The 21,451-nt window shown below is 44.6% G+C and overlaps 1 protein-coding gene across 4 annotated transcripts in view; it reads right to left on the bottom strand.

The window, feature by feature from the left end:
• RBM47 (RNA binding motif protein 47) overlaps positions 1 to 21,248 on the bottom strand; it is a 76,293-nt gene extending 55,045 nt beyond the window's left edge. The window contains exons 1-3 of one of the 4 annotated variants that reach the window (XM_074541578.1): positions 21,136 to 21,248; positions 20,839 to 20,979; positions 13,557 to 13,671 (exon numbers count right to left, since the gene is read on the bottom strand). Coding sequence is in view for 2 of the 4 variants with exons in the window: in XM_074541575.1 (XP_074397676.1) it covers positions 19,763 to 19,791 (29 nt within the window). In the remaining 2 variants the exon portion in view is untranslated. Of the gene's footprint in view, positions 1 to 13,556; positions 13,672 to 19,762; positions 19,992 to 20,838; positions 20,980 to 21,135 lie in introns of those variants that run through there. The other 3 variants (XM_074541577.1, XM_074541575.1, XM_014269492.3) reach the window with 3 other exon arrangements.
• Positions 21,249 to 21,451: the final 203 nt, after the last annotated feature.

Below are 21,451 nucleotides of genomic sequence, written 5' to 3'. Positions count from 1 at the left end.
GTGTATTAAGTTTTGGATATTATAGGTAAGGTCCCCTCTTTACTTAGGTGCACTCAGTAGCTTTTTATTGTATTGCCTGACATCATGTTTCCCTTCCATCACATAATTCTGCCTCATTTTAATTTGCCTTATGGTTTGCTTTCAGTTAGTTGTAAGTAAGCCAGAAACCAGAACTTTTAATGGTCATCAGCACTGTAAGCACTCATATATTTATTGCTTCCTGCAAATATTTGCATGTGATGCTACTGAGTAAGATTTTTAGTTGCCTTCTGAAAGTAAAAAATTCATGAGCTCAGTCAGCAGACTTCTTTAAAAGCTGGCTTCCTAAGGAATGATTTCTAATGCTCTATGTTTTTGCTATTTTAACTTCTCTCAGTAAGTGGGCTGGAATGGATATTCTGCCTGATCAAGCAGATCTTGTTCATGCAACATACCTTCAATTGATTTTACATCCATTCATCAGAATAGTTTGCTTTAAAAATTGATTTTATGTCTAGTTAGAACACAAGTAAATATGTTTAAACCAGGTACCCCATGCTTACATATGCACCATATGGCTACCTGGTTTACCTCCCATACTGGGGCAGGAGGGCATTTTTAATTATTTACAGCAAGGGCAGCTCATCAAAACTACATCTGTAAAAATCAGCTTGGCCAGTCATATTCCTCACAGGTCTGTGAAGCATCCCAAAAGCATATCCTGCCCTGCTCACTATGCAGACCTTGCAGACATCTTCCCCTCTGCAGAGGCAGGGGAGGGCAGGCAGGGCTCCCCAGCCCTGAGAGGAAGCAAATGGCATCCTGAAGAAGAGCAGCTGGAGTTGGGAACGAATATGTGCAGAATGGTGGGACAAATGTATCAAATACCTCAGGTTAATCTACAGTCAATTAAAGCTAATGCCTAGGAAAGCTCTCATGATATTGCAAACTCAGGGCTGAAAGTGGTGGATACAGCAACTTTAAATAGAAGATGCTGATATTTTTTCTCACTTATTTACTTACCTATGTTTACTATGTTTAGCGATTTTCCAAAGCAAATTTAAGATGATCATATAGATCACAAATAACTCCTTGGCAGCACACTCAATGGGGGTGACTTGATCAGCATCACTTCTACTGGCACAGATGTTTCCAAAACACCACAGTGGCAGCAGACACAGCAGAGGAAGATAATACTGCTGCAAAAGTGCAGTGAAGTGATACCCCTGTGAGTCACCACCCATGGTCTTTCCCTCCATTCTCAATGATCACAATATTGCTCTGGTTTCCACAGGGACCTGCTGGAGGAGCACTCTTAAATACTTCACACAGCCCCCAGGACCCCTCTGAGAGACGCTGCTGGAGAATCAGCTTGGACCTGAGAATCATTTATGGGTGGGCTCATGCGTGGGCTGGTTCTGTGGCAGAGCTAGTCTCAAGTTAGTAATTGCACATTTAGCATATTATGCAAGCATAGATTCCTGCTTTTTCACAAGTATCGATTCTGCTTTGTGATAGCCACTCCTTTTCTCACTGATTTCACGCGCCACAGGAGCCCAGGTCCTGTTGGCATCGGCATTCTCCCCCCAGCCTTGCCTGCCCTGCTGCAGTGACCCTGCGCTTCCTGGGTTAGGGCTCGTGTACTGCTCATGCCATGTTTCTCCTGGATTCAAATTACTAGGATCAAAAGTTCAGCAGGTTCTGTGCTCAGTCAGTCTGTTTATATGTTTATTTGTTCCAGTAACCTGCCAGGTCTTCACAGGTCTTAACGATCCTGTGAGAAGATCCCTGCCTTTCTTCAGGGCTGGCTTGACTTGTGCAAGCACAAACTGAGGGGCTGCTTTGGAGGGAGAGCAGAGATGAGGGGTTAGTGAACGATCATGAAATGCTCTTTGGAGCCAGCAAATTGCCATTAAAGAATGCTGCCCACCTATGTAGAAAAACTGGGTGCCAGCCACTCACCAACCCTGTTATTCAAGTTCTGCAGCCTGCAGCAAAAGGCTCCTAGAATTAGCTCTCCCAATCTGGTGGTGAGACACTTCTGATGTCTGAAATGGGCTTGCCTTGGGGTTGTTAAATACCTGCTCCATGTGATTGGGCTAATTAAAAGTTTTTAGCCAAACAAACCCCTGTTTGTGAGGGTATAAGAGCTAAGAAGATTAGATGTTAGTTAAACTAGACATAACTGAGAAAACAAAGTTGCTGCTGTTAATTCTTAAAAATGCTACCCCACTGTGTGCGGGTGAAGGAGTGGATAACAAAATCAATAGGTGAAACAGAAGTCTCAGATGACAGGTATATCCCATCAGAAAAAGTATTTCCTTGAATGCAATATTGCCATGTAACAGGGCAATATATTTATTCTACATAGAGATGGCAAAACCAGCTTTAGTAAAAATTAGTCTTGATCTCCTGTATTCTTCTTGCAAAGGACATGTAGGTATTTTCCATTATTCTATAGGTTTACTACCATAGGTCATTGACTAAACAGGTATAAACAAATAGCCCCAGAAGCTGGCTAAGCACAACTCAATTCCACACTTTGATCAGAAAGATTGTCCTCTACCACACTGAGAAACTGGATGAGTCTCATTGTTGTACTGACCAGCTGGGAAGTCAGTGCCTCTCAAAGACTTTCTACCCTGTCCTTCCAGGGGGGTCTCAGTTAAAAAGAATCAGCTTCTTTTACATTTTCATAGGAATCAAAAGTCAACTGTTTTCTTCTTCCAGTAGGGAACTGCTTGCAATTGCATCCCCAGTAAGAATAGTTTAGGGAAAATTGAATTTTGATCCACAGCATATTTGTGCTGAATTTGTTTCCTCCCTACAAAAAAAACAAACTAAAAACCCCACAAAATCCAGGCCATTAGTGCCTCCAGACTCCTCCTTCTCCCCCTCTGCAAATAGACTCAGATCTTATGCTTGCTTAGAAATTCTTGACTTTATTCCCAGTGAAACTGTTCAGTTCAGCAGCAGCCAGCAGCCCTCTCCATCAGCATCTGCTGCTACCTGTCATTTTGCCTGTTTCACTCCTTCCTGGGCAGACATCCCAAGGATCCCGGGTTTTTATCTTGATGGCTTCATTCTCTCCTACCTGCCTTCATTCTCTCCTACCTGCTAAAGCTGCTAGCACTAATTATACTTTTATTTGAATGCAAATACTTTGCTTGGGGACATAATAAGTATTCACCTGATTTTGGAGCCTCTGAAAGAAGGATGTCGAGCTGATCAGTGCCAATAAGGAAGGGAGAGATGTAAGAACTACCTCCACAGAAGTAAGTGAAGTCAAACCATGTCAGTGGGCATTCCTAGGTGCTGGAATGGAAACCAATTGCACATTTTAAGGTCCAGAACAGCTGACACACTTTGGACCCATGTCATTTAAGTACACCAGAGGGCAGATCATCACTCTCCCAGGCACAGACTGAGGCTCGGGGTGAGCTCTGCATTGTACCTTACACACAGCGTGGGTGTTGCAGCCATTGGGTTTTGGCAGATGACACAGCATCCTCCTCTGGAGGCAGGCAGCCCCTGTGCCAGAGAGCAATGCTGGGCACATCTGATTTACTAGCAGAGATGTAGCTAATGAAGAACAGAGATACAAAACCAAACTCCTTATTTAACAAGTAAAATAAAGAAATCTTTTACATCTGGAAATACTGAGGCGCATGAACAAATAATTAGCACTGCAAGTTTGTACTGCCTGCAGCTAGAAGAACTGCTCTCTCTGGAAGCAGGAATGTGGTTGAGCCTGTAAAAACATGATAAGGGATCTGTACCTAAGATTTTTGGATGGTCTGCATACGTCACAGGTAAGTTTCCACAGAGTTGAAGGAGCATTAAGGGCTGGACTCCCATGGAAAATCTCCCTGCTCTATCCAGTTGAGGATGGCTTGGCAAGCAAGTGCCAGTGCCACATTTTCACTCCTTCTGAGGAGGTGTAGCAAAACTAAAGGTGTAGAAACAACTTTCCTTTTTCTTCTATCACAAGCTGACACCAGAAACAGCAACTAGAAACAGTCTTTTTACTTGCTTTTCTCAACCAAATAAAAAATCAATTTCAGTTAAATTTTTCCCCAGCAGTTTAGAGGTTCTTTCCATTTCCACATAAAATGCTCACAATTGAAAATTGGAAATATTTTCCTTAGAATTTTAATTTTTATACTGATAGTCTGTTTTGCAAACTTGACCTAAATAGTTTTATTTTTACAAAATCTTCACTTTTGGTAAGTATGTAAGCTGTTTACACATTTTTATCCTAGTTGGAATCCCGATGAGCTTGCATGTTTGTAAAGAAAAAAGTATGGGTATGGATTTCCTTGCTGATGTTTCATCACATGTGTGGGCTGAGGCTGGCTGTATCTATGAAATACAAATGTAGTATATACAGATCTTGCTGATCTAGTAGAAGTAGTAAATAACAAATCTCCTGGCTCTTTTACAGAAGATGATTCAAGCAATCCATAGGTTCCTAGGCTGCTGCACGAGATCACAGCCTGATCACACGTGTATGATGGCATAAACAGAGATTAATAATAGCAAGTGCATTTTCAGTCCCACCCACATTTCATCTTATTTTTTTAAATCACTTTACACCTACACACAATGCTTGGCAAGGATTGACAAACACAGACTACAAGAAAACCAATATGTTGTTTTCTATATGTGTGTATTTCAGGCGGAAGTAATACGTGGGGTTTTTTTCCCCCTTTTTTCTTGCTTTTATTTTCAAGGAAACAAATCTGAGAAAACAAACAATGGAAGTCATTAGTTGTCACTGGATTTCAAATGCTGAGTCCTAACACAAGTGCAGGTGAGATTGGACTAGAGCAAGAGACAGCTGAGCTATCCCAAAGGATTGCTGCCTGGCCTCCCCATTAGGCTGCTGTCAGCTGCAGCACATGCCATGACCTTGTCTCTGCTGAGAGCTGGGACAGTTCTGGCCTTGCCTTGAATGGCAGCAGGACCAAGCCCTGCCCAGCCAGTTTCACACTCTGCGTGTGGGGCGTGCGTGCCAGCGTTATGCAACGGGGCGAAAAATGAAAACCTGTCAGGCACAGAACTGGTGCACTCAAGGACATACTGTTATTTGTCCTGCAGCTTTGCCACTCTGCGCTCTGCTTTGCCACAGGGATTAGCCACGTGCCATTGATAGCTGCCATGATAAAGTCAACCAAAACACTTCATTCTTTAACTTTCAGAACACGATCTAAACTTCTGAGGGAAATGGCTTGCTTGGCATCAAGTTTTTATTAGAAAAAAAACAAAATTAAACTGGAAAAACATTTACTTTTTCCAGTCTTCTTTCTCCAATTTTCCCTTCCTTTGTCCTTCAGCTAACAAAGCAGCAGATTGAATTCACATCCCAATTCCTTTATTAATTATTTTTTCAACCAAGTGAGTAGGTATTGTAATTGCCAACCTTTGCTTTCTGGAAATTCTTTGGTGTATTACTGCATAGCAGAGTGGTGTGACAAGGATAAAGAGATTAGAAGTAATTTCATATAACTCCTTCTGTCAAAATCTGCAGAGGGCTTTTACTGGTAACTCTGAGTGTTGCTGAAATTCTTCATTAAAAACTTTCAATATATGGGCAGGAAATCTCTAAGCTCTAAGACACAAAGTAACCAAAACAGAGGGAGAGAAGGAATATTAAGTCAAAGTCTGAATAGAGAGGGAATACAAAGGAAAAAAAAAAAAAAAACAACTCACCCCACTCAAGTACAGTACTACAGTAATAATGCATGTTATCTCCAGGGGGTTTGACAGCAATTTAGCTTTGAAAGCCTGAAAGCCACATGCTGATTTTCACCAGTTTCAAGTAAGTGGGCATTACCTGTGCAGACACAGGCTCTCCTTATAGCCTTAGACTGCCCAGGTGGCTGTGACCTGCTTGATGGTCACTACTGCAAGCTGCCCTGGCTCTCATAAAACCCAGGCTGTGCTTTCCCTGTTTGTTGTACCAGCACACTTCACATACAGCCTAGACAGGTGAAATCTGGCCAGCAGACAGAGAATGTTTCCTAGTGTGGTGGTCAGGGATGGCCCCTAGCACTGTCAGTGTGAGAAAGCAGAGGTGAGGCACACAGAGAAGAAGGAACTAAATATGATCTGGCCAACACAGCTGGGCCAGCCTACAGACCTGATAAAAAAGCTTTGGAGACAAAAAGAGGGTGGTTTGCATTCTCTGTGGTTGCTCTATTAAATGAACAGAGGAATGGACAGACATTAAATGATAATGTCAGTCTTGCATTTTTTCAAAAGTTGCTATTGTGTTATAAAGCAATCTCCAGGTATTGCAGGTCCTCCTTAGGGCCCGTGGCCTTGCAGAAGAACAGAGAAAGTGCAAAGAAGCATGAGCACAGGTGCATGAAAGGGAATGTGCTGCTACCACCATGGAGCAGGAGAGGAGTATCATTGCTTTGTCCCCTATTTGAGGTGCATACTCTTCTATTTTTTTGGGAGGTCCTTTTCTCTCTTTGTGAATCATTCTCCCATTAGTTTCCACAAACATGTTCACACCTCAGGTTTGCTCAATGAAGGCTGTAGCATAATCTGCTGTGTTGCAGCCCACCCAGGGGCAGGAGTTTTCATCCTTGTCTTTGGCCACTCGCTATGAATGAGGGAGATTACTCTGTGTGCTTCATTTCTGACCCTGGATTTCAAGCTGGTTGATCAAGGGATATTTTCCTCTGCTATCTGCAGCACCCAGTGCAACAAGTGTTTCCCAGTTGTCCACTTCTGCTTGAAAAAGAACCAAAGCTTTCCCAATATGCACTGTTTAGGAAATGTAATGCATTCAGGTTTTGATCCTGCACCTTTCTTGAGTCAAGGTTGCTTTTGGTATGGGAGGGAAAGCAGCCCCATTGTACAGCTGTGCCTCAGCCCTGGACTGCCTGATGGCAAAGTGCAAAGGAGAACCACAGCCCTGTGTGGTGGCCAGCCCTGGGTGCACAGTCCCATCACCTCAGCCTCTGACCAATCTCCTGCTCCTCTCCTGAAAACAGGTGAACTTCAGGCAGCTGTCACTTGTAACTCTCATCCACCAGGAAATGGAGAGTAAAATACCACAGCAGCATAGGGTGAATTGCTACATTTGACTTCTGCCACTTTACAGGACACTTTAATAAACAGATCTCTAGAAGAGGTGCACTGTGGTGGCCAGAGCCATGCTGAACATATTCCCTAAGCAAGGGAATGTCTAACCCTAGTACACCTAGCATGGGTAATATCCCAGTCCTCAGCACACTGCTCACTGTCTGTATATCTTCCTTCTTTACCCCCCTATCTTTTCTTACCATGCAGAGGACACCAGCCTCATTTATGTTTTCATCTGTTTTTTCAGCTGCAATGCTGTCAGCAAAAGAGGCTTGCCCTGCAAGGTTTTGGCCACCTGTCCTGCTTGGCCAGTCTCATCAGATGTCCAGTTGACCAGCAGGGATGCATGGTCCCAATGTGGGACCATTGCATCCTCAAACCAGCCCCTAAGTCAGCACAATGCAGACTGTGAGTGACTCCCACCATGAGAAGCCATGGTTCACTCCTCCCTCTTTTACCACAATGTGCAGGGATGGGGATAAAACACAGAAAGGGGCCATGGCACAGAAATGACAACCCAGGATCTCCCCTTCCCAGCCCAATACCTAATCAACCATTGGTGATGAGGATGCCTCTACTTGTGAGTTCTCCTCCTGGCCCCACACATCCCTGACTAGGCAGTGGCAGGGGGCTGGCATCTCCTCACTCCAGCCACTTATTTCTGGTGTACCCCAACACAGCTTTACAGCCCAGGAGGGACAAAAGCATTGCAGGGCTTTCCTTGGGTACCCTCCAGCCTGACAAGGGCCAGGTACCATTGCCTTCACTTCCTTGTTTCACCAAATGAAGGTGCCAGCCTGGGTCTGGGTGGATCTTGCAGACGTGTGCATGGGTGGGTGAGTGGTGCAATGTGCTGCTCCCCCGGAGCTCCTCATGTTTGAACCTGCAAATTTGATCTCACACTGCTCTGGACCCTCATGGCAAACAGGGGCCTCCTTTGCTTGGCATGCAGTAGAGAGGGTGGCCTTGTTCCTGCAGAGAAGCTGGGCTCAGACACCAACAGTGGCTGCTGTCCCCAACATTCTGCCAGAGACAACAGAGGTGACAGCACCTGACGCACTGCAGCAAAGGGAAATCCACAGCTAAGGCAAATAAAGAGGCTCTTGGTTACAGCTTCCTGCCTTTGGTCTGCACATGGATTTTGTGTGTCACTGGACAAGTCATTTAAACCAAGCTTTGTACAGCTGGTGACCAGTGGCATGTTCCTTGTTTCCAGATGGGAACATTTTCTGGACTGCAATTTGCTTGCAGGAGCACTTAGAGCTGCAAGGGAACTGTTTGGGAAATGCATTTTGAAAATGTGGATCTTAAGCAAAACTAAATTTTCTGGAAAGTAGAGTCATGAGGCAAGCAGTGTGACTGACTTATACTAGTAGCTGAAGTACAAATAAGACAAGAAAAGAGGACAATTTGTTTTGCCTTGAGGCAAACAATACATTTCTGAACTCTTTACCCTATTTTCATCGTTAAATTTGGTGATATTTTCTAAATGAAATTCCACTGTAAAGAAAAAAAAAAGTGATTGCACAATTCTGAAAACATGGAAATAACACATCAACTTATTTGTGTACCTGTATTTGTGACCATCCAAAACAACCTCTTAGCTTGACACAAGCCTATAGCTAGAGCTTGTTTACCCTTAGGAACACTGTTCAGTGAAGATGACCTTTATCTAAGCAAGTTCACCTGTGCCTGGCCCTACCATCCCAAACTGTATAATCAAAACTGTGGCAAGCTTCTTCATTTATATCTTGTGTCCCTATTTTTTAGTAAATAAATATCAAATGGTTGTTATGCAGACTATCTCATTACTGTTTGTAAGTATTTAAATTTATAGTAATGAGCACTACTAAAAAGCCAAAGAGTAATAAATCTCTCTTCAGAGATTTGGAATTCAAGAGCATGAACCATTTACATCCCAAACAGCAGGGAAAAAAAAAAAAAATTTAAAGTTTATTGTCCACCCTCATTTTTATGGATGGCATATTGCAAGGCTCCTTCAAAAAGCCTCATCAGCACTGAATATGTCAAAAAGCCATGATCATACTATAATAATATATATAACAGAAGGCAAACTAGGATTCTGCAGACTATAAATCTGGCACTTCACATTTTTATGAGCAGGATATAGCTGTGCATGGTTTCCTAAGCTTCCCTGTTTTTGTTTTTTTTTTTTTATGAAAACAGAAACCCAACCCCAAATTCCATCATGAGTCATCCTACTGATGCATGTGTCACCAGAGGGGTGCCACATGATATTTACTGCTTGGACTTCTGTTTCACAAAGGAACAGTAAATGACAAAAGCAGGGCAGCAGCAGAGAAAGAGGGAAGAGGCATGAGTGGGGGGCTCCTCACAGCTTCTTGAGGGAAAGTTGGAGTGGTAAAAATCCTTGAATTCACATCCCAAAGTGCTTTGGCTCTATCCAGTCACCTTGGATGACTTGCCCTTTCTTCGGCTCCTGCCCTTGTCCAATAGCAGTGCCTCAAACTCTCACATCTTCCTCCTGTCACTGTCTCTAGCCCTGGGAGCCCCAGCCTGGCTGGCTCTGAGTGCAGCCCCCATGTCAGACCTTGCTCCCATGTGCTGCCTCCCTGCGCAGCCACCTCTTCTCAGTCATTTCTGAGTTGTCAAATCCCCTTTTCCATCAGCCTTCTGACTCTGCATCAGCTTTTCGAGGCAGACAGTGCTCATCTGTCTCCTGCCTCTTTGTTCTTCCTCTTCCCTTCACACTGGCTTCAACCTGTTCTTCATGAGCCCCACAGCCCAGCACCTGTTTCTTTGCTTTCTTTATCTTTAGATGCCCTATAGCTGCTCTTGAACACAGGGCAGACAGCCCAGCAGGTTCATGCTAGAACTCTGACTCAAGTTTTCTGAGAGCACAGGCAGTGTCAATAGTGGGTTCGGGGACTTAGACGCTAAAAGTTGAAGTTTCCAGTAAACACATGGAAACTCAGTTTTCAAAGGTTCACATCCTGCTTTGACCCTCCACAAGAGCTACTTCCCTGCTTGAGGTCAAGTACTTAGGAAACCTTAGGAAGAAGTTGCAAAAGTTTGAAAAAAAGCAAATTCTCTAGCTTTGATTTTCAGAAATTGTCAAACACTTTTAGGCTAAGTGACACTTAGGTCTCTATACAGGTAAATGCAGAACAATTCACGGGCCTCAGGTATCTTGCCACGCAATGCAAACCTTTGCAAAATCATGAACAAATAAAAATGGTCTCCTAATAGAAAATGCAGGACATTCTTATTAACCAGAGTTGCTCTATCTTCTTCCTTTTACGTCTGCTTGTACAATGGAAACATTTGGATGGTAAATGTCATGCACTTGGAGCAGTTACAGCCCCAGATCTCTGTAAGTTATATTGTGTGAACACTTTTTTCCACAGAGTTCTAGAGTGGGCTACAACAGTTATATCTGCTTATCAACACTAAAGCTTCAGGCCCTTTAGCATTACATTTCAAACTGCTTTTCCAAAATCAGTCATCTGAAGCAGAAACCTGGGATTGTCCCACCAACATCCTGGGGACTCCCGGCTCTCCTCGGTCCCTGGAGTTCCACAGCAGGTTCTGCTCACTGCTCTGTCAGCAGGACCTTGCTCTCACTTCACGGGGACACAGCTGGATCATGAAATGCTGGCAGTGCCCCCTTCCCGTCCCTTGGCAGCCTGTGCCATTGCAGTGCTCCATGGAGTCCCCCTCACCCCAGGGCTGTGGGACTGAAGGAGCTGAGGCCAGGAGCCCAGGGGCTGCCAGAGGTTTGGGTTAGAGCCCAGCTGGGACTGGCACCTTCCCTCATCCTTCCCCAGGACTCGCACAGCACAACGACCCAACCCTATCAAAATGAAGGCATAAACCAAACACAGAAAAATCCCTGAGATTTGTTGAAGTTCCCCACAGACTGGCCATAGCAGACCTCACAACCTGGTGGGATGTTCAGCTATACCAGCAGAGACCAGCAAGCACAAAACAGATATCCACAAAAAACCACTGGACTGTACCGTTGTCAACTCATGCGTGTTATTTTCTATGGCAAGGCAGGGACATGAACCCAGGTTTCCTAAGTTTTACACTGGTGCTTTTCCTGCAAAACCAGTCATTTGTATACTTTTTGCTTCTTGCCTGGCTTGTTCTACACCCTGTTGCACGTATGTGCACAATAGTATCTGTGAACTCAGAAGAAACCTTTAATAGTGACTGACATTTGCAGGAGCTTTAAGAATGCAATGATTTTGGCATCAGTTCCTTTCCAGGTAAGGATTAATGAACCAATGTGTCAAATACCAACTGATGTTCTTTGTTTGAAAAAGGCCACGTTTCAAAATGGCAGCAGCTTTGAGATATCTTTTCAGAAAGATTGTGCTTTGGTTTGGAAATAGGGAAGCACAGCAAGGATTGCAACACAAAACGGATAAGATTAGATGAAGAGGAAATGTGATATAAGTGGTTTGGATCTACAGAAGGACGAACAAAATTATGTTCATCTCGCACTGTTCATGTTACAGTGCTTGATTTAGAAGACACAAAAGCAGTGCCCCTCATCAGAGCTCAGGCAGAAGCTAAGCCCTTTCTGTGTCTTGGTATTGTGGCTGAAACCACATTTAAACAATGTAGAAAAGCAGTGAAAAGGAAGGTCTGGTTCATCCACCTTGCCTGTCATTCAAAGCTCCTGATGTTGGCCAGAAGGGGGTTCACCCCTTTTGCTTTTCCATGGTTCCAACACCTCTACACCCAGCTGTTTGCAAGGATGCAGAGTGGGTGGTCTGTGGGGCACCAGGGCACACACAAGCCAGTTCAGAGCGCGTATCCTGTGCCAGGATCCCTGGCCGCAGTGCCGGACTCACTGACTGACACAGACAGAGCATGCAGAGAGCATGGAGACCCAGAAACTGGCACCAGTGCCAGAAGGCAAAGGTGAACCTCTGAATATGGGAAAGCAGTGAGCCAGCTTTGAACACAGAATTCCAAAAGAAACTAGCATAGCAGCAGCAGCAACTAGCAAGCTTATCTAATCCTCTTTGCACCAGCCTCAGCTCTGCAAAGGGTTTGTCTGACCCATTTGTGGGTATTCCTAGGGCACAGGGGACAGGTAACCTTGTATCCACAATCACAACACAATTACAGCTCCCAAACTGCAGCAGGATCCTTTGCGATTGCTTTGGAGTACAGCAATAAAGAGAACATAGAGTTAGTTGCCCATGTATGAAAAACATGAAGGTGCACCCGAAGATACTACAAACTTACACTCCAGCTTACAAACCCCCTGTTCAGCCCATGTCTTGTGTACTGGCAGCATGCACTGAGAGTTGAGGTCTTTAAGTGATTTTCACTATTGCCAGTATGAAGCTTTCTTGAGAACTTAACCTTTTAGCCTTACAGCTGGATGGCATTTTCCATAAAATTAAGTTTCTCACACTGCCCATGGGAAAGTAGACCTCACTGTCAGCAATTTTGCCTAAACTTCCTTAGGATAACCTGTAGTTTTTACGCAACTTATTTATTTAGAAAAAAACACCTTGCTGTATCTGTTGGAAAATACAGAGGCTGAGATGCTTCATGCTTCACCTCTTTTATATATGTAGTATATTCTTTAACAGCTCGTCTCTTGTGGCACTCAGGAGTGTATTTCTGGTATACAGAGGGAGAGAAAAAAATATGACACAGTGGGCAAAATGATCCCATAAGATCATCTCCCTGACACAGAGATAAAAATGGTAACTGACGGTGCTTTAGGAGTTGGAAATCCAGCACAGAGACTGATTTGTGTTGATACCTCCAGTGCACATGTTGTTTATATATATGTACAAATATACAAATATAAATACTATATTTTCCTTTTTAAAACAAACCAACAACCCAAAACCTCAGTGATCTACAGATGGAAATGCCAGGATTTGACTCAGGTTTCAGTCTACTTGGTAAAGGCCAATGAGATGGACACCACAACCTGCTCTCAGCAACCCCAGAGCCCAGGGACTAGCAGGATCACTGTTAACACCTCTCAAATCCCTGAGTTTTTTTAAAGGTGCCTCTCTTCCCACTGTCACAGCACCATAAACCCATCTTTGGGAGATGACAGGAATCAAAAAGCCACTGTTGAAACTCCAGATAATGCTCTAGATAGGGGAGGGGGAAGAAGCCCTGAAACCCTTCTGTCAGCAAAATGCTTGCCCTGGGCTTTTCTCATTCTGATGTGAAAGCCAACAGACAAGACCACCAGTGCCTTTGGTTTAGCAACACTTGCTGTATTTACTCAGGGCTTCTGGCAGTTCATCCCACATTCCTCACAGCTGTAGGATTTATACAGTGCCCTGTATATCAACCAGACAGTGTACCTGATAACCTTCCCCCGATGCAGGTGGCCATGGGAATGGCCAGGAATTTGTGCAGGAATTTGCACAGGAATTTTCTTACTTAGACTCATAAGGTTAGCAAACAGTAAAAAATAAAATTGTTCACCAGTCAGTCTTGCTGCTTACCAAAAGTATAAGCTTGCTGATGACTCCCTGCAGAAATCCAGAGCTTTCCAAGAGAATTAAAGAGTGACCATGGGAAGACACGTTCACACCACCTCCAGCAAGGACCTGCAAACACCTGTGGTGAATCACAGGTCAGAGAACAGACCTTAAAATATCAGGGAGGGCTCCCAGTTGGCAAGGCAGAGAGGGACAGAGCAGCACAGATACAGTTGTGTTCAGGAGCTGTCTCAGACCCTCTTCCCACTGATCACACACCATGGAAGGCAGGGCACTGTGCTGACATCCCAGATACCTCTTGCCACCCCTGTGGTGCACAGGAAGGTTTATTCTGCACACATACAGTCTGACCTGTGACTCACATTGATAAGCTGAAACTTGGGACTTCAGTATGTGGAAGAAGCATGTAAAAGCCTTTTTGTTTATTGTTGCTCAATACAATTATCCTCTATGAAAATCACATTTTTTCCTTCCCTGCAGGACAACTGTGGCCTGTTTGAGCCCTGCCCAGGTTGAAGCTTGCTCTGGGCCCTGGGGTTGTGCAAGGCTCCTGGGTACATCTGCAGCCACCCTTGGCCTGGGTGCTCAGGGTGAGCAGACATCTTTGTCAGTAGCATCTACTCATCCCATTTGCTTTGTAAACACTGACTAAGACACCACAAATGGCAGCAACAGCAAGCACGTTCAGATCTCCTTGACCCAGCCAGAGGCACCTCCATGTTCATTGGAAGTCTGCACTCTGTAAGTCAGAAAAGTTGTGTCTTTTCCTGCCTGCTTCATGAGGCCAAGAAGCTAAAGGCAGAATCCATCTTCAAGAGCCACAGACTGTAGTGCAGTCCCAAAAGTTTGAATGTACTCACCAATTAAGTCTAGGTCTGCTTGCAGCCTTAACTGTGACTATGCTCCTGTGAGCTTCTGGTGTTGTATTAGTGCTACCTTTAATGAAAATGCTAATGACAGTGAAATGCTTCCTGTGAGTGCTAACACTCACATTAGGATGTGGATAGTAGTGTATGAACTCTGGTGAAATTTCAGCATACAGTCAACACAAATTTTACTGCCAGAAACATGGCCTTAAGTCATGGTAATAATGTTAATATTTAATTGAGGTAAGTTGAACGTGCTCTTTTGTTGCAAAAACATCTAGAGGACATGTCCCTGCGTGCATGATCGTGTTTGACTCTATCTTCCCTCCTTGCCTTTCATGCTTTTTTCCCTGCACCGTCTCTTCCTCCCTCCCCAGCCACAAGAGCTCCCACAGTTGCACCCTGCGTACTGCTCACACCTCATACCCTCTGCTTGTCACCCCAGCACAACTTCCAGTGTTAAAGACCTGTTAGCCACAGTCTCTTCATAATTTCACCCTTACAGGGTCCTGAAATCTTGAACACAGCTTTCAAACCCTAATAAAGCCCCTCTGTCTCAGCTTTTCTGATCCCTTTTGGGGATCAGACTCAGTGAACTGACCTTTTCCTCCCCTGTCTCCTTCCTCCTCCACCTCTTCCTCCTCTTTTCAAGGACTGCTCATTTGTCATTTTCTCCCTTCCCTTCTCTTCTGAGCCCTGCAAATGCCTCCCCTTCACCCAAGTCCATCACCTTCCTCCTTGGGTTTTGATTCCCCATTTTTCTCTTCTTATTCCTGCTGATTTATGCTGATGACCCATATCACCCTCTTTGTCGTGCTATGTCCATTTTAACAATTCTGTTCCTCTTCTGCCCTGATCCTTTTCTTTTCCTCATTAAAAAGGACTGTTTATTTGGCATGCACTGTCCAGAGGCTATCTACTGCTGGGTTATTCCTGCACTAAACTACAAGTGGTCCCATTCAGCACCACCCATTAGCCTCCCCCATTATGTCCACTATTCAGCCTTTTTGCAATTTCCATTCTATCAACCCTCATGACCTCTCTTTTGCTTTTAGCCCTTACCTCTATACCAAGTTAAATTGCAAAATTCTCCCTACATTTCAATTCTCTTCGATTTTCTTCCCTATAATATCCAGCCCAATCAACACCCCTCAGTTGTTTCTCTTCTGCTAGAAGGGTTGAAACACTGCTGAAAGCCCAGCCATCACTTCTAGCTGTATGTGGATAAAGCAGAGCCTCTAATACTGCCCCCCTCTCAAGGAATACCCAAAGTCCCTTTTCTCTCCTTTCCACAGTGACCATTACTGCTCTGTTTGCAGGTAGAGCACAATTTTTATCTGGGCAGCCTTTCTTTCAAGGTACAGCTAAGACCTGTTGATGCTTTCTGCATGTATGTGAAAGACATTGGCTATTCTTTCTGCCCTCAAAACTTGAATGCTTCCCTGGAGTCTCACCCTCACATTAGCTCATTAATGGTGACATTCCTTTTTGCTCTTTCATAATTTGACCCACTGTTGATCTACAATCTTGATCACTGTTTTATCTTCCAAATATTATTTCAAGAGCCATTTTCATAGCTTTGAATGTGCCACTCATTTTCTGTGCTCCTGTTGATCCTCTTTCCGTCTTCTAACAAATAAAATAGAAGGTCCTTACACACAATACTTGCCTAGGCAGGCAGAGCTGAATAGTATAACCAGGTGTCTTTTGTAGCTTATGAACACCCACTTTATGCTTCTCATCATATGCCCTTCTGTTTTCCTTCATAATTCCTCACTGGGGCTGCCTCCCTGGTCACGGTTGCAGAGGAACTTTGCTCACCTCTCCTAAACTCCTTCTAAAATCTCTCCCTTGCTGCTGAGATAGCTCAACTGGTATGCTGCTCTGCTCTGTTCCCAGCTGACCCCTCACCACTTCCTTGTGCTCCACCTGCATCCATCCCATCCCATCCCATCCCCTGTCTCTCAGCAGCAGCTGTGCTGTGCACAAACCCCACTGGCAGTGGCAGCCCTTCCGCTCCGCCTGCGTGAGCGGCTCCCCGCAGCAGAAACACCCAGGCCAGGAATCCCAGCTCTGTGACACAGCAATCATAAATGACATCTTCAATGTTACTGGGAACTCAGCTTGCTGACACTCAGCCTACACCCTGACTTGCGGTGGAGCTGAGTTTCTCTGGTAAAAGACAAAAAGGCAGAAGCAGTACCTCAGTTTTTTCTATGGCACAGCTCCAGCCCATCCATTGGGTACTCAAAAGGCCAAAACATGAAAGCAAACTCTGAGCTACATCACTTGGGGTGCTGCTTTTCCAGAGTAAACCTTCCAATGGCTCTCCCATTGGCAAATGAGAGAGAAAGCCTCTCAGTTGTTAGAGGCTGTTTGGAAACACATGGAAGTTACTGTTGTCGCATTGTTATTGGTTGAGGATTCTCATGCCTTTGTAATTTCTTTCCATCTCATGGCAAATAAGCCCATCTGTGCTGACTCAGCCTCAGCTTTATGACCTACCTAAGCAAAAGATAATATCCAAACTCTAAGCATATTTTGTAAAATACACTTTAAAAATATCAGAAACCTCTTTCTTCTTTTCAAATACAATCTTACTTGGTATCAGGGCAAATGAAAGCCTGGAAAGGACAAAAATGTCCTCAAGTATCAGGTAGTCAGCTCTGCAGTTACTAAAATGTTGCTTTTCTCTGTTGAGTTTACTGTGTCACCAAAGCCCTACCAGCCATAGCTATACAATGCCTGCATTGTCTCAGCAAGGCTACTGAGATGTTCCTGATCTTGGCAAGAGCTAGGTGTACCCAGAAGCATTTTATTGAAAAAAAATTACTACAGCAGAAAGAAATATTATTTTAGGCCTCATACTGGAAAGATAAAGGTCAGAGTCCTTCCCTCTTACTAAGGGAGCAGACAAAAATATCCTGTTCACGGGATCCATTTTACAAACTTGAAAATTGCACCTAAAAATCCCCTTATGAAACAAATTTCAAAGTGACTACAATATAAGGAAGGATTTGTTGGTTTAAGTCATCAGTAATTTGGAGATTTCAACTTCATGACAAAAGAGGCAACTATATATACCATATACAAGCACAGAGATAGTTTCTTTATACTCCTTATGTTAGATCTGCTTCCTTGCTACAAAGCAAACCTGATCTTTATGTTCACCTTTGTATTTATAATTGATTTTTTTTTTTAACAGGAACAGGATCTGCCCATGTTTCTTCACAAAGAGCACATACTTGCCCCTACTAAATTTCTCAGTAAATCATAGCAATATTCAGGTTCAGGAAACTGCACACAAGTGATCAGGGCCATTTGAATGAAAAAGCCAAGATCACCTTTTTGTTTCACCCATAAATGTGGTGCCGCCTCTGCTGGAGTTTGTCACCCTAGCAGAGCAGTGGGCCCCATGGTAACACAACAGGTACTCTCACACCACTCCAGGTAACCCCTGGTCCTCTCTAGCTGTCAGATGCTCCCACAGCTTTCACAGACAAGGGTGTAGCATTTCGTAGAGTGGTAGCAAAATGAGGGGCTCTGCCATGTGGAGGAGGCCAAGACTCCAAAATGTGGGAAGCTGCAAAAGCAGACCCCAGTGCCAGGGATAGCTTTGCTGAAGTCAGCCAGGTGAGGGCCACGCAAGATCCAGGGTTCAGACCAAACTGACATAGAAACAGTATTCCCTGAAGGCTCGACCATCTCCACTGCCTATATTAAATATTTTTATTACAATGTTTTCAACTTTAAAAAAAAATCTGTTGCGTTGAAGGCAGCACGTTCTTTTATTTTCTAAAACTTCAAAGGAAGATTTTGCATCCTCAGCTGCAGCAGGGACACTCAGAAATTATTAGCAACCCTATTTAAATGCCAGTCAGCACCAAATATTTCCCTAACAACACTGAGGGCCTGAGGCCTGTGTCTCAGAAGAGATGAGACCCCAAAAGCACAAGATGGTGCTGGGGCTACGAGGTGAGGTGGGAACAGCCGCCCTCAGCTCTCGGGATGCACAGCTCTGAAAGGAGCCCGGAGAACAACCTCCCTCAGGACGGGAATATGCAGGGGAGCGGCGGGAGGGAGAAGGACTGTGCAGGAGGAGTGTTGAATGTGCAGGAGGAGTGTTTGTCTCTTGGTTTATCTCGCAGACAGCGGTCTGTAGGCTTCGAGCCTGCCGGACACCAGCAGCGGCCCATTCCTGGCGTTATCTCCACCTCCTCTCAGAGAGCGCAGCTGCCTCCCGGTTTCCAGCTGTACACCGGGATACCAGGCTCCGCTTAACACCGCGGGCGGCCCCTGCCCCGGCCTGGCAGCACCCAGCGCTCCCCGCAGCGCTCCCCGCGCACCACGGCAGCCCGGCAGCACCGGGACAGAGTAATTGCAGGCTTGTCCAAATTATCGTTTGCACAGTCTGGGGGACACATCAGGGCACCGATACTCAGCTTGCGTTAGCCTCGGGCGGCTCATTTCAGCCCCGTCTAATGCTGCTCCCGCCTTCTGCCAGGTCAGCTCAGTTGAGCCGATAAAATTTAGTAGGGATTTTGCGACCTGTAAGGTCCCAGCCCATCTTTAACCATTAGAATAGATTGGCTTTAGCTCAAGGTTTTATTTCAAGTTCCTGAGAAGAAATGAGCTGCGCAGCCTTTCCTCTAAAAAACCTTTAAAATCTGCTGTTTCTTTTAACATGAACCCTAGTATTTCTCATCTACTCACGCATATCTCAGCGTGAAGAAGATGCCTGATCTCCTGATGGATACATGTATTCTAAATGGTCTTCAGAAACTTTTCACAGATAACGTCCCATTCTTATGCTAATGTCTATAACAGATTGGCAGACAGTAGACTCAGAGCCCTCTTGCCACCTCCCTGTCACTTGTGCCACGGCTCTGTGGTCTGTACAAATTACAGCATTTTAAGTGTTCAAAAAGAAAAAACAGCCATGAAACGAAACACTACTTCCGAAATTGACTCCAAAGACATTGGGCAAGTCACGCTGTGCTTTATCTTAGACTTGGAGAAACACATATTTTAAATTCAAACTCTCAGATCTGCAAATCACTTCTCAATCTGTCCTTTTTTAGTACCTGCCTGTGCCTCTCCCCTGTCATCTTTCTTCACAATCACCAGAAATCTATCAATTGGAAAGAGTCACCAAAACTCCACCGAAACCCTCTGCGGTTCTCTCCATTTGCCTTTCCCCCGTAAAAATACTTTAAAATGTATTTTCTGAGTGAACTTCTGGTCGCTTACATTGTCAACCCAATCAGAGAGGAGTGAGTACAATCCAGTTCGCAGCCAAGGACGGAGGAAGCGCGGAGCAAACCGAGCAGCGGCGGTACCTACCTGGAGCCCACCTCAGCGCCCAGCACCATTCGCAGCGGCGGCCGCGGCGTTTTGGGGTAGCGACCTTAATGCATTGTCCTTCCTACCGCGCTGCTGAGTGAGAGTTGAGCAACTCCTTGCACTGCTGCTTGGAGCAACAGCTCTCCCAATCTTAACCCCCTCTCTTGGCTCTTTGCTTCTTTGCTCGTTTGTTTTTGGGTTTTTTTTTTTTTTCTTTCTTTTTTTTTTTTTTTAACCAGAGTTTTTGAGCACTAAAACTTGCAATTAGTACCAGCTAAGCCAAAGCCCCTGCTCGCCCCTGCCCTAAGCCGCACATTCCAGGGCGCTGAGCTGAGCTCTCTGCCGGCACCGCGCAGCTCCGGCACCCCAGACCCGGCTTTCTGCCTGCAAGCTCGATAAGGCTGCGGAGCTCAGCAACACGCACTGAAACTCGGACAGGGGAAAAATTGGTCTCTGATCTCCAGCCTGGGTGGTTTTTATTATCCTCCTCCCCCCCCCTCCTCTCTTTCTCTCCACACTCACAGTAGCAAGGTTGTCTCCGGACTACTCCCTGCCTTAAACTCACCAAACCAGATTTTTACTCCCAACACCTTCCCGTAAATCTGAACTGAAATTTTACCCTGCTTGCTGAGTTCTGGCTGGCTGAGGGCCAGCCAGCATTCCTGTTGTTTTAAGAGGGCAGATTAAAAAAAAAAAAACCAAACCAAACAAAAAAAAACCCCAAAAAACACCAACAGCAAACCCCTCCCCCAACAAACAAAAAAACCCCAACCCAAACGCCAAAAACAAAACCAAAATAACAACAAAAAACAAACAAACTGCCCCCCCCCCGCAAAATCAAACCCCCCAAAACCAGAGAAGAAAACCTTGAGAGATGCAAGGGCTTGAAGCAAACTTTTAGAGCAGCTTTACTAAAAATACTGTGGGATGGAGTGATTCGCATTTATCTCTAAAGGGCTAAAGCAGTGAGTTGGGGTTTTTTTGGCAGTGTCAGTCGTGAAAAAATACCCTTCTCAGCCATCTGCCTCCTTCAGGTGGATGGATATTTCAAAAGAAATTAAACCTGTGGTACTCACCTGAAGGACGGCAGCAGGCATCAGCACAGCAGGGAGAGGAGCCTGCACCTTTGCCTGATCGAGTTACCCCAGGGCAGCCGTATCGCTGGTTTGAGAAGTGCCACATTTTACACTTTTCTGACCTAAAGTTACATGTGGTTTCTAGAAAAGGAACAAAAGAGAAACCAGTTTACATAGACAGAAAAACAGCAACCAAGCCTTCTTTTAAACTCCGTGTGATCCCTCTGACCGTTGTCTGGAACGCTTAAAGAAACAATGAAGCAAGACTGTAAACTTTCTTACCCCCTTTTACGTTACCTGTCTGTGCCTGGCTAAGGGCTTTGATGTACTGAAACAAAGCACAAGACCTGTTTATAGTAAACGAAACCAACCAACAGAGAGATCTAATTCAGACTTGTGACTAAACAAACTGGAACAGGAAGCACACAGCAGCAATTTTTTTTTTTAACGTAGTAATTCCTGCTAGCATTGTCATGAAATAGGAAAAAAAAAATGTTTTTTCTTCTCCCTTCAATCACTTTTGTTCAAATGCAGTTTTTGGTGGTGTTTTTGTTGTTGTTGTTGTTGTTGGCTTTTTGTTTTTGTTTTTGTTTTTTCTGGAGTGCAAAAGCCC

Source organism: Zonotrichia albicollis, chromosome 5, assembly GCF_047830755.1.
Source record: "Zonotrichia albicollis isolate bZonAlb1 chromosome 5, bZonAlb1.hap1, whole genome shotgun sequence".
Lineage (NCBI taxonomy): Eukaryota > Metazoa > Chordata > Aves > Passeriformes > Passerellidae > Zonotrichia > Zonotrichia albicollis.
The sequence above is the reverse complement of the archived record's forward strand: the minus strand, read 5'-3'. Positions and strand labels throughout refer to the sequence as shown.